This window comes from Nicotiana tomentosiformis, chromosome 7, assembly GCF_000390325.3.
Source record: "Nicotiana tomentosiformis chromosome 7, ASM39032v3, whole genome shotgun sequence".
Classification (NCBI taxonomy): Eukaryota; Viridiplantae; Streptophyta; class Magnoliopsida; order Solanales; family Solanaceae; genus Nicotiana; species Nicotiana tomentosiformis.
Window position 1 is genome coordinate 108,441,768 of NC_090818.1, and position 13,513 is coordinate 108,455,280.

Consider the following 13,513-nt stretch of genomic DNA (forward strand, 5'->3'; position numbering starts at 1 on the left):
CTATTTGATTAGGAAAATGTGTATACAAAAGAACAAGTTACATATGGATAAGGATTCAAATTTCAGCGGAGACAAAAATATTAGGCCTTTTTTTTCATCTGCCTAATCTTTAGTGGGCAGAGTTACTCGATACATGTTCTAATGGGAAATAACAGATCCTTGATTGATAGTCGAGATGTATGCAAGCTTACTCGGATATTGCTACTACTAAAAAGGAACATGTTATGTATGGTTAACAAATCAATTACCTTTCAAAATACAACAAATAAATTTGCTCCAATTTTCTTTTGGCAAGGTGTCATCTAATTTATATAGTAAGCATTAAGTCTCACATTTGCACAATTAGAGTATCCTTTTATTTATATACTTAAAACACCACTAATATATTTTTGGTAAAAATGTCAGTTCACATAGTCGCTCGACCCATTAAAGAATTTAACTTATATTCACTGACAATATCTTGATAGTTTATACTTTTTATGATATTTAACTGTTATAAAAAGTTATTTGTCTTATGTTTCGGTGTATTAATTTCACTTATTATGTGTGAATATTTGAAATTACCTTTAAATAATTTGATAGTGTAAAAAAAATATTTATATTATCTGTGTTAAAAGTTAAACTCTGTTTGCTTTCGCTTACACCACACACTGATTCACACAAACTCTTGAAATGAATTTTCCATTTGCCAAATTATCTTCTGCAAGAAAAGTTTTCCTTCCATGTGTCTTGCACCTCAATTATTTGTAAGACGGACGCAAAAAGGAAAATAGAGGAAAAACAAATTACCGTAAACATATCATATTTGGGAATCGGCATTCCAATTGGCATAAAATTTGGATTTGAGAGCTCAATTTTCAGTAAGCATCTTCTAATTAGGGAAGTAAGCACATAATACTGCTTTGTTAGTTTCATTCATAAAATAGTTGAAATTGTAAAATAACATATTTATTTGTCGAGATTGAGTTCGTGGTCACTGGTAGGCTATTCCAACTTCTTTTATATAGGCTACAGCTATAAGCAAAAAGAATATTGAGACGAATTCTTTCGTCACAACTTCAAGCTTCGCAAATACTTTGTGACAAAAAGTAAAATCTTTATAAATTTCGTCAATATATTTATATTGTTCGTCATAAGACTCACAAATCTGTCATTGTCATGTGATAAATGTATATTTTTTCATGTAGTGTACCTTGATTCAGTGCTATCAAAAGACGGGTTTAGCTCGATATAGAAAATGCATTAAATTTCCTTGATTACATATATATCCGAGATTAGCAATCCTCTCGACAAGTTAAAAGCACTAATTATGTTTTTTGCCCTTTGAATCTTTAATATCTGATTCTTGTTTAATATGGGATTATGATTATCTAATCCTTGGTCAAAGTCAACTTTTTAACTTGATACGTGTTTCCAAGCAATTTTGAGAACCTGAAAATGGATATTATGCAAATGCTGATATGCACCAAGTTTAGTTGCCTTTCACTATCTGTTTGTTACTTGACCGAAAAGTAGACTTTTGAAAACTCTACATTTACGAAGAATCTTTAATGTTGTAAGGCGCAAGTTGTGTTAATTAAGTCTGGTTTGAGATGGAGAAGAACTGTTCCAATAATGTGCCATTCTTTAATGGCAGAATACCTAAATACCCAATTTGGCATGGATTATTTGTTGTACCCTTAAACTATTCATAGTATTAAATTACGGGTGAAAATTATTTACATTCCCCAAGTTTATTCTAAAAATTAAACTCATTCTCCAACGTTGAACAATTATCATTTTCATCCTTTCATTCGTAATGTCTATTTTACCCTTGATATTTTCAACTCTCCATATATGTAATACCTTTTTTAATATTATTTAGATATTTTTAATACATGTATTTATTCATAAGTTAAAAATATTTTATCTTATTATATAATTTAATCTATGTTCACTAACATTATAAATAAAACAATTATATTATGAATTTATTACAATATTTATTGCTACTTTATTATTAAAATGCATATAATGTATGTCGGTATGTGTGTGATTTTAAGTTTTACTATTTTTATTATTCTCTATGTGTATATAAATTTTAAAGTTTTGATTGTTATTACTAGATTTTTTCTAAATTATAATTAAAGTTCATGTAAAGTGTATATAAACAATATTTGCATCCCATTATTTTTTTATTACCTGCATTGTATAATTTATAAAAAATTTACTCTCTTTTATTCTTAATTTTGTAAATAGATTGAGTTTTGATTGCTATTAATAAAATTACTGATACGAGTAAATTATTTATTATAATTTTTACTTTTCTCATTTATTTCACAATTGAATATCATTAACTTATATGCTTGACTACTACTTCTCACTTTTTTGGTTTCGATTTTTTTTTTAATTTCTCTACAGGTAAATCGATAACATAAATTAAAATAAAAATATTATTATATTAAAGAATAAAAATAAGAGATAAAAATTGTAGAGGGTAAAATAGGATGTCACGATCCAAAATCCTAACCTATCGTGTTGGCGCCTAACATGATACTAGGCAAGCCGACATTACGAAATAATTCCAACACTTTTAACAGAAAATGAATTAAAGCAGTTTAAATAATCAAATCTCTCATAAATAGGGATAGAAACCCAAAACTTAACGCGGAAGTTCCCAACTATCAGGGTGTCACAGAGTACATGAGCATCTATACATCACCAGTCTGAGAAGGAGAGACAAGGTCTGTGAAGCGCCGAGCAACTACCTTGGAATCTCCAAAAGATCAACTGTGCGACGAAATCAACACCCACCGTGTCCGGAAATACCTGTATCTGCACATGAAGTGCAGGATGTAGTGTGAGTACAACCAACTCAGTAAGTAATAAGACTAAATAAAAAACTGAAAGTAGTGACGAGATTCACAGTTAAAGTTCAATTACAGTGATTTCAACATAAGAAGGTAGACATGCTTTCAAGTTCTACAGTTAAGGCCAAAACAGTTAATTCATGTCAAGTTCAACTGAAACAGAAGATAATATCTCAAAGAAATTTCAAGATAGTGATATATGACAGCTGAAGTGCAATAATAATGAAGTCAATGCATCCTCTCAGAGCAACAATCACTCAGTCCTCCCATTCACTCCAACCTCACAATCACTCTTTCCTCACAGTCACTCATTTTTCTCAATCACTCAACACTCGGCACTCGCACTCAGTAGGTACCTGCGTTCACTGGGGTACATACTCCGGAGGGGCTCCTTCAGCCCAAGCGCTATAACAAGTTAATCATGGCATATATCAATGAAATATGCTGCGACGTGCAGCCCAATTTCATAAATATCCTCTCAATTAGGCCCTCGGCCTCACTCAGTCATCAACCTCTCCAGTCTCTCGGACTCTCAAAAATCATGATAAGCAGCCCAAACAACAATGATATAATGCATCAATAATGGACAATAGATACTGAGATGTAATATGCAAGTAAAACTGTGGCTAAGTACAAAACAACAATTTAGCAGATAATTCAACATGTACACGACCTATGTGGGTCCCTACAATGTCAACACATGGTCTATACTTAAATTCTAACATGATTTGCAGTTCAATTTCTCTAATACGTGGAAAATGTACGGATAACAGCAGATTATTCAACTACACAGTTCTATGAAATTGACCAAGTCACAATTCCTACGGTGCACTCCCACACGCACATCACCTAGCATGTGCGTCACCTCAAAACCAAATACATGACACAAGATACGGGGTTTCGTACCCTTAGAACTAAATTTAGAACTGTTACTTACCTCAATCCGAGAAAATCTCTACTCCAATAAACCCTTGCCTTGCGAAACGGCCTCCGAATGCCTCGAATCTAGCCATAAACAATTCGATATAATCAATACGGGCTAAAGGAATCAATTTCATAAGAAAATGCTAAGTTATTAGTCAAAGTCAAAAATCGACTCAAAAGCCGCCCCCGGGCCAATGTCTCGAAATTCGATAAAAGTCAGAAAACCTGAAAGCCCATTTAACCATGAGTCTAACCATACCAAATTTATCAAAATCCGACACCAAACCGTCACCCAATCCCCAAATCAAACTCTCCAAATCCCTAGCCTCAAACTCCCAATATACATCTTAAATACACCCCAACTAGGTGGGAAAAACAATGGGGAAACAAGATTATTGATACAAAATGAGCACAAGGGACTAACCTCAAGAAACCCCTCGAAAATCCTCTCAAGAATCGCCAAAATTCGAGCTTAAAATGTTTGAAATGAAGCCAAATAGCAAACCCTTGTATTTAAGTGTTCTGTCCAGCACTTCCGCTTCTACGGAAACTTAGCCGCATTTGCGGTGTCGCAGAAGCGACAACATACCCGCTTCTGCGGCTTCCCTCGCCCCTGCGGACCGTCACTCCGCTCCTGCAGACTCGCTTCTGCGAACCTCCAAGCCGCTTCTGTGGAACCTAGCTCCCCTGCCCAATTCCTCTTCTGCGGTCCCCTTGCCGCATCTTCGGTCACGTATGTGCGACAATTCCCTCGCACCTGTGGCCACCTGCACACTCCCCTCCAAACTCGCACCTGTGCAACCCAGCCCGCACCTGCGATCAAAGCTCTGCAGGTGCGATTACGCCAGCAGAGCCCAACTTTAGCAATCTCTCAACTTCAACGTTTGATCCGTTAACCATCCGGAATTAACCCGGGCCCCCTGGGACCTTAACCAAACATATCAACAAATCTTAAAACACGATACAAACTTAGTCGAGTTCTCAATTCACATCAAACAACATCAAAAACACAAATTGCACCCCAATTCAAGCCTAAAGAAAATAAGGAAATTCAACTTCTACAAACGACACCGAAACCTATCAAATCACGTCTGATTAACCCCAAATTTTCCACACAAGTCGCAAATGACATTACAGACCTACTCTAACTTCCGTAATCGAAATCCGACCCCGATATCAAAAGTCCACTCCCGGTCAAACTTTTCAAAAATCTAATTTTCGCCATACAGACCTCCAAATCACAATGCAGACAAGCTTCTAAGTCCAAAATCACCCAACAGTGCTAACAGAACCATCAAAACTCCATTCCGAAGTTGTTTACATATAAGTCAACTTATGGTCAACCATTTCAACTTAAGCTTTTAGCCTTGAGACTAAATGTCTTATTTCATTCTGAAATCTCTTCGGACCCGAACAGACTACCCCAACAAGTCACATAACAACTATATAGTACAAAATGAGCAGTAAATGGGGGAATGGGGCTACAACTCTCAAAATGACCGGCCGGGTCATTACATCCCCCCTCTCTTAAACAAACGTTTGTCCTTGAACGGGTCTAGAAACTTACATGGAGTCTCAAATAGGTGTGGATATCTACTCTGCATCTCCCGCTCGGTCTCCCAAGTAGCCTCCTCAAATGGCTGACCTCTCCACTGCACCTTTACTGAAGCTATGTCCTTTGACCTCAACTTTCGAACCTACCAATCCAAAATGGCCACCGGCTCCACTTCATAAGTCAAATCACCATCCAACTAAACTGTGCTGAAATCCAAAACATAAGAAGGATCGCCGACATACTTCTGGAGCATAAAAACATGAAACACTGGATGCACACTCGACAAACTAGGTGGCAAGGCAAGTTTGTAAGCCACCTCCCCAATCCTCTGAATTACCTCAAATGACCCAATATACCGAGGGCTCAACTTGCCCTTCTTTCCAAACCTCATAACACCCTTCATGGGTGAAACCTTGAGCAGGACCTTCTCCCCAACCATGTAAGCAACATCACAGACCTTCCTATCGGCATAACTCTTCTGTCTAGACTGCGTCGTGCGAAGCCGCTCTTGAATAATTTAACCTTGTCCAAAGCATCTTGAACCAAGTCAGTACCCAATAGCCTAGCCTCACCTGTCTCAAACCAGCCCACCGAATATCTACACTGTCTCCTATACAAATCCTCATACGAAGCCATCTGAATGCTCGACTGGTAGCTGTTATTGTAGGCAAACTCCGCGACCGGCAGAAACGGATCCCATGAACCCCCAAAATCAATGACACATGCGCATAGCATGCCCTCCAATATCTGAATAGTGCGCTCGGACTGTCTGTCCGTTTGAGGGTGAAATATTGTGCTCAACTTAACCTGGGTGCCCAACTCTCGCTGCACGTCTCTCCAAAACTGTGATGTAAACTGCGTACCCTAATCAGAAATGATGGACACTGGCACACCGTGAAGGCGAACAATATCTTGGATGTAAATCTCAGCCAGCCACTCTAAAAAATAAGTAGTACCAACTGGAATGAAGTGCGTGGACTTGGTCAGCCGATCCACAGTAACCCAAATAGCATTAAAATTCCTCGAAGTCCGTGGGAGCCCAACCATAAAATCCATAGTGATACGCTCCCATTTCCACTCGGGAATCTCAAGCCTCTGAAGCAATCCACCCGGTCTCAGATGCTCATACTTTACCTGCTGACAATTAAGGCATTGAGCTACAAACCCCACTATATCATTGTTCATTCTTCTCCACCAATAATATTTCCTCAAGTCTTGGTACATCTTCTCAGCACCTGGATGAATTAAATACCGCGAATTGTGGGCCTCCTCAAGAATCAACTCACGTAACCTATCAACATTAGGTACACAAATCCGACCCTGCATCCTCAATACCCCATCATCCCCAATAGTAACATCTCTGGCATCATCATGCTGAATCGTGTCCTTAAGGACAAGCAAATGGGGATCATCATACTGGCTCTCTCTGATGCGATCATATAAGGAAGACCGAGAAACCACACAAGCTAGAACCTGACTAGGCTCCGAGACATCTAATCTCACAAACTGGTTGGCCAAGGCCTGAACATCAACTGCAAGAGGTCTCTCACCAATAGGAATAAATGCAAGGCTACCCATACTCACCCTCTTTCTACTCAAGGCATCGGCCACCACATTGGCATTCCCGGGATGACACAAAATAGTGATATCATAGTCCTTTAGCAGCTCCAACCATCTCCGCTGCCTCAAATTTAGATCCTTCTGTTTGAACAAGTACTGGAGACTCCAATAATATGTAAACACCTCACAAGACACACCATAGAGATAATGCCTCCTAATCTTCAATGCATGAACGATGGCAGCTAACTCCAAATCATGGACATGGTTGTTCTTCTCATGAGGTTTCAATTGGCACGAAGCATAATCAATCACTCTACCTTCCTACATCAATACACATCTAATACTAATCCGAGAAGCATCATAATACACTGTATAAGAGCCTAAAGCTGAAGGAAGAACTAGAACTGGAGTTGTGGTCAAGGCAGCTTTGAGCTTCTGAAAGCTCTCCTCACACTCATCCGACCACCTAAAAGTAGCACCCTTCTGGGTTAATTTGGTCAAAGGTGATACAATAGACGAAAAATTCTCCACGAAGTGACGATAATAACTGGCCAAGCCGAGAAAGCTTCGAATCTCCGTAGCTGAGGACGGTTTGGGACAACTTTGAACCGCCTCTATCTTCTTTGGATCCAAATGAATCCCCTTACTGGACACCAAGTTCCCTAAGAACGCCATTGATCTAAGCCAAATTTCACATTTGGAGAACTTGGTATAAAGCTTCTCCTCCCTCAACCGCTGCAACACAATCCTCAAATGCTGGGCATGTTCCTCCTGGCTACGAGAGTACACCAGGATGTCATCAATGAACACTATAACAAACGAGTCAAGATAAGGTTGAAATACATTGTTCATCGGATGCATGAATGATGCTGGGGCGTTGGTCAGCCCAAACGACATCACAAGGAACTCATAATGACCGTAACGGGTCCTGAATGCTGTAATTAGAATATCCGAGTCCCGAATCTTCAACTGGTGATACCAAAACCTCAAGTCAATCTTAGAGAACACCTTCTCTCCCTAATGCTGGTCAAATAGATCATCAATGCGCGTCAATAGATACTTGTTCTTGATTGTAACTTTTTCAACTGCCTATAATCAATGCACATACGCATAGTACCATACTTGTTCTTCACAAACAGAGCCAGTGCACCCCAAGGAGACACACTAGGCCTAATAAATCCCTTATCAAGAAGTTCCTAAAGTTGCTCCTTCAATTTCTTCAACTCAGTTGGTGCCATACGATATAGTGGAATAGAAATGGGCTGAGTGCCCGACACTAAGTCAATACTAAAGTCAATATCCCTGTCGGGCGGCATGCCCGACAGGTCTACGGGAAACACACCCAAAAAATCTCGCACCAGCGAAAAAGAATCAATAGTAGGAGTGTCATCACCAACATCCCTCACAAAGGTCAAATAAGATAGACAAACCTTCCCAACCATCCGCTGGGCGTTCAAATATGAAATCACTCTACCGGGAATATAGTTTAGAGAACCTCTCCACTCAATCCTTAGCAACCCCGACATCGCCAATGTCACAGTCTTAGCATGACAATCCCGTATAGAATGACATGGAGACAACCAAACAATACCCAATCACGTCAAAATCAACCATACTAAGCAACAAGAGATCAACTCTAAGTCTCTAATCCCCCAATAGTCACTATACATGACAGATATACACGGTCCACAATAATGGTATCACCCACTAGCATAGATACATGAACAAATGAAACTAAGGACTCAAGGTCATATCCATATAATGAGAAAAATATGATGATACATACGAATAAGTGGAACTAGGGTCAAATAATATAGAGGTATCCCTGTGGCATACTGAGACAATAGTTGTGATCACTTCATCTGAAGCAACAACATCTGGCATGGCAGGAATAGCATTGAATCAGGCCTTACCGCCACATGATTGGCCTTACCCTCTTGGGCGACCCCTAGGTAACTGAGCCCCACCCCAGGTTGGCTGGGCAAGTGGTAAAGTAACTGGTGCTGAAGTCGCAGCCTGACTCCTTTGCTGGCTTGGACCTCCCGGGCGATGAGGACACTGCCTCCACATATGCAGAAACTCCCCACCCTAAAAGCAACTCCCCGATGTTGGTGGTAGGGACTGAAGGAAGCCCCAAGCACTAGAATAACTGCTAGAAGGACCTGGCATAGATAAACCCTGAACCGATGGAGCACGGGACAAACTCTGAGCTGGAAGGGAACTGAGAGATGAATGACCCTGATGAGCACTATATGAACCATGGCTGGATGATGCACCATGGTGAACTGGACGAGCCGTTTGAGCGTGTCTATAAGGACGACCCCTGCCATGGTAGAACTGACCCCCAAAAGGAACACCTCTGAAATCACCCGATCCACGAGGCCTCTTAGCCTCCCTCTCTCCATGCTCCTGGATACAGACCATCTCTATCTGCCAAGCAATGTCAATCACCTCATCAAAAGTAGCACCAGACACCCTCTCCCGAGTCATAAGCAACCACATCTGATATGTGAGGCCATCAATAAACATTCTAATCCTCTCCCTATCAGTGGGAACCAGCCAAACTGCATGACGACATAACTTAGAAAACCTCATCTCGTACTGCGTCACAGACATACCCTCCTGGCGTAACTGTTTAATAGTCTGCGCAACTCCTCCATGCGAGATTGTGGCAAGAACGTCTCCAAGAAGAGAACGGAGAACTCCTGCCATGCAAGTGGTGCTGCACCGACCGGCCTGCGCCTCTCACAAGCCTCCCACCATCTAAAGGCAACCCCAGAGAACTGAAAAGTAGTGAATGAGACCCCACTGGTCTCCAGAATACCAGGCGTGTGAAGAATCCGCTGGCACTTATCCAAGAAGCACTGAGCATCCTCTGCCTCAGCCCCGCTAAATGATAGAGGTTGAAGCCTCCCAAATCTCTCAAGTCTCCTCTACTCATCATCAGTCATAACGGGGACCACTTGGGCCTGAGCAGCTGCAACCGTGATTTCAACTTAAGAAGGTAGGCATGCTTTCAAGTTCGACAATTAAGGCCAAAACAGTTAATTCATGTCAAGTTCAACTGAAACAAAAGATAATATCTCTCAGAAATTTCAAGACAGTGATATATGACAGCTGAAGTGCAACAATAATGAAGTCAATGCATCCTCTCAGAGCAACAGTCACTCAGTCCTCCCATTCACTCCAATCTCACAATCACTCTTTCCTCACAGTCACTCATTTCTCTCAATCACTCAACACTCGGCACTCGTCACTCGTACTCAGTATGTACCTGAGCTTACTGGGGGTACGTACAGACTCCGGAGGGGCTCCTTCAGCACAAGCACTATAACAAGCCAATCATGACATATATCAATAAAACATGCTGCGGTGTGCAGCCCGATCCTATATATATCCTTACAATCAGGTCCTCAGCCTCACTCAGTCATCAACCTCTCCAGTCTCTCGGGCTCTAAAAAATCATGATAAGCAGACCAAATAACAGCCCATATTCTAAGAAGATTTGTAGTTCAATTTCTCTAATCCGTGGAAAATGTATGGATAACAACAGATTATTCAACTACACAGTTCCATAGAATTGATCAAGTCGGAATTCCTCCGGTGCACGCCTACACGCCCGTCACCTAGCATGTGCGTCACCTTAAAACCAAACACATGACACAAAATACGGGGTTTCGTATCCTCAGAACCAAATTTAAAACTGTTACTTACCTCAATCCGAGCAAATCTCTACTCCAACACACCTTTGCCTCGCGAAACAGCCTCTGAATGCCTCGAATCTAGCCATAAACATTTCTATATAATCAATACAGGCTAAAGGAATCAACTCCATAAGAAAATACCAAGTTATTAGTGAAAAGTCATAAATCGACTTAAAAGCCGCCCCCGACCCACGTCTCAAAATTCGATAAATTTCACAAAACCCGAAAGCCAATTCAACCACGAGTCCAACCATACCAAATTTATTAAAATCCGACACCAAATCATCACCCAAATCCCCAAATCTAACTCTCCAAATCCCTTACCTCAAACTCCCAATTTACAACTTAAATACACCCTAACTAGGTGGGAAAATCAATGGGGAGAGAAAATTATGATAAAAAATGAGCACAAGGGACTTACCTCAAGAAACCCCTCGAAAATCCTCTCAAGAATCGCCAAAACCCAAGCTTAAAATGTTTGAAATGAAGCCAAATCGCGAACCCTTGTATTTAAGTGTCCTGTCCAGCACTTCCGCTTCTGCGGAAACTTAGCCGCATTTGTGGTGTCGCAGAAGCGATAACATACCCGCTTCTGCGGCTTCCCTCGCCCCTGCGGACCCTCACTCCGCTCATGCGGACTCGCTTTTGCGAGCCTCCAAGCCGCTTCTGCGGAAACCACCTCCCCTGCCCAATTTCGCTTCTGCGGTTCCCCTTCCGCATTTGCGGCCACCTGCACACTCTCCTCTAAACTCGCACTTGCACAACCCTTCCCGCACCTGCGAGCTCGCACCTGCGATCAAAGCTCCCCAGGTGCGGTTACACCCGCAGAACCCAGCCTCAACAATATCTCAACTTCTAGTTTTGATCCGTTAACCATACAGAATCAACCCGAGGCCCCCGGGACCTCAACCAAACATACCAACAAGTCTTAAAGCACGATACAAACGTAATCAAGTTCTCAATTCACATCAAACAACATTAAAAACACGAATTGTACCCCAATTCAAGCCTAATGAAATTAAGGAAATTCAACTTCTACAAACGGCGCTAAAACCTATCAAATCACATCCGATTAACCCCAAATTTTTCACACAAGTCACAAATGACATTGCGGACCTACTCCAACTTCTGTAATCAGAATCTGACCCCGATATAAAAAACTCCACTCCCGGTCAAACATTCCAAAAATCCAACTTTTGCCATTTAAATCCTAATTCCACTACAGACCTCCAAATCACAATTTGGACACGCTCCTAAGTCCAAAATCACCCAACGGAGCTAACGGAACCATCAAAACTCCATTCCGGAGTCGTTTACACATAAGTCAATATCCGGTCAACCATTTCAACATAAGCTTTTAGCCTTGAGACTAAGTATCTCATTTCATTCCGAAAACTCTTCGGACCCGAACCGACTACCCCTGCAAGTCACACAATAGCTATAAAGTACAAAATGAGTAGTAAATGAGGGAACGAGGCTACAACTCTCAAAACGATCGGCCGGGTTATTACGTAGGTATTTTAAGAAGTCATCTTTGATATGACGAGTAATATGATAATTGTTCAACGTTGGAGGATGAGTTTGATTTTAGAGCAAATTTGGAGGATGTAAATGATTTTCACCTATAAAATTACCCTTTTAAACTTTGCCATTTGATAAATGTTACCCCTTGGACGATCTCACCCGAGGAAAGTGGCATGCACGCGCATGCCATGTGGATTGTTTTGTTCACATGGCATTTTTCAATAATAAAATATATTTTGACCTTTTTAAATTCATTAATTTCTTAGATCATTTTTTTCGGATCAACTTAAATTTATAAAAAAATAACTTGTTTAGAACTCTATTATTTAGACTAAATCTTTTTATTTCCCTAAAAATGAAAAATTCTAGTTTATTGTTTTTTACAAATGGCCTAAAAAAGAAAAATACACAATTAAAAACTAATTGTCATAAAAAGATATAACAATAAATACACAATTTTAACTTTATTATTTTGATTAAAAAAGTTTATTTGGCTAAAAATTATTACTTTAAGCAAGTGTTTTTACAGATTTTACCCGAAAAAGAAAACTACACAGGTGATAAATATCTATTGCATCTAAAGAAGAAATAAAAAAAGAAGTACATAATTATAACGCCATTACTTTGGCCATACCGTTTTTATTTGACTAAAAATATTGGAGCTCTAGCTAAGTTTTTTATTGATTTGAATGAAAAATAAAATATACAATAAAAAATAGTAATTGCATCTAAGGAAAACATAACAAGAAATACACAGTTTGGTACTCCATGATTTTAGCTAAAAACTTTTTCTATTTGGCAAAAATAATGGAATTTCAGCCAAGTGTTTTTCAAATTTGACCCAAATAGAAGAAAATACAGTTAAAACACATAGATATTGTATTTATAGAAGAAATTGAGAAAATATAAATTTGCGATAAAGTATGCATTGTATATTAAGATGAAGCAAGAAGAAATATACAATTGCACAAATAAATCATTGTATATAACTATGTGGCAATTAACGGTAGGAAATTGGAAGCTGATTTTTTAATTTTTCTTCACTTTCACGCGCCCAAAAGAGAGAATCCACGCTCTTTATCATGTCAACATCCCGAGGTAATGGTGATCAAATAGCCAAGTTCAGAGGAGGGTAATTAAGACTATAAATAGTTTAAAATATAAGTAATAATTTGTGCCAAGTTTAAGAGATTTTGTTGGGCTCAACCAGCCTAAAAATACTCTTAACATGATGTGATATTGTTCGCTTTGGGCCAAACCTGCACTGTTTTCACAAAATACCTCACACCATTAAGAGATGAGATCCCTATGCCTTATATGTAGGCTCTCAATCTTTCTAGCCGCTAGAGTTCTACGTGGCCAATCACCACGATCCACGAGTTTCTAATTTCGTAACA

At 39.7% G+C, this 13,513-nt stretch overlaps 1 protein-coding gene across 1 annotated transcript; it reads right to left on the minus strand.

The window, feature by feature from the left end:
• Positions 1 to 7,209: 7,209 nt before the first annotated feature.
• On the minus strand, positions 7,210 to 7,563 carry LOC138896175 (uncharacterized mitochondrial protein AtMg00860-like). Its single transcript, XM_070180961.1, has one exon. The coding sequence runs from the start codon at positions 7,561 to 7,563 to the stop codon at positions 7,210 to 7,212; it is 354 nt and encodes a 117-aa protein (XP_070037062.1).
• Between the last annotated feature and the right edge of the window lie 5,950 nt (positions 7,564 to 13,513).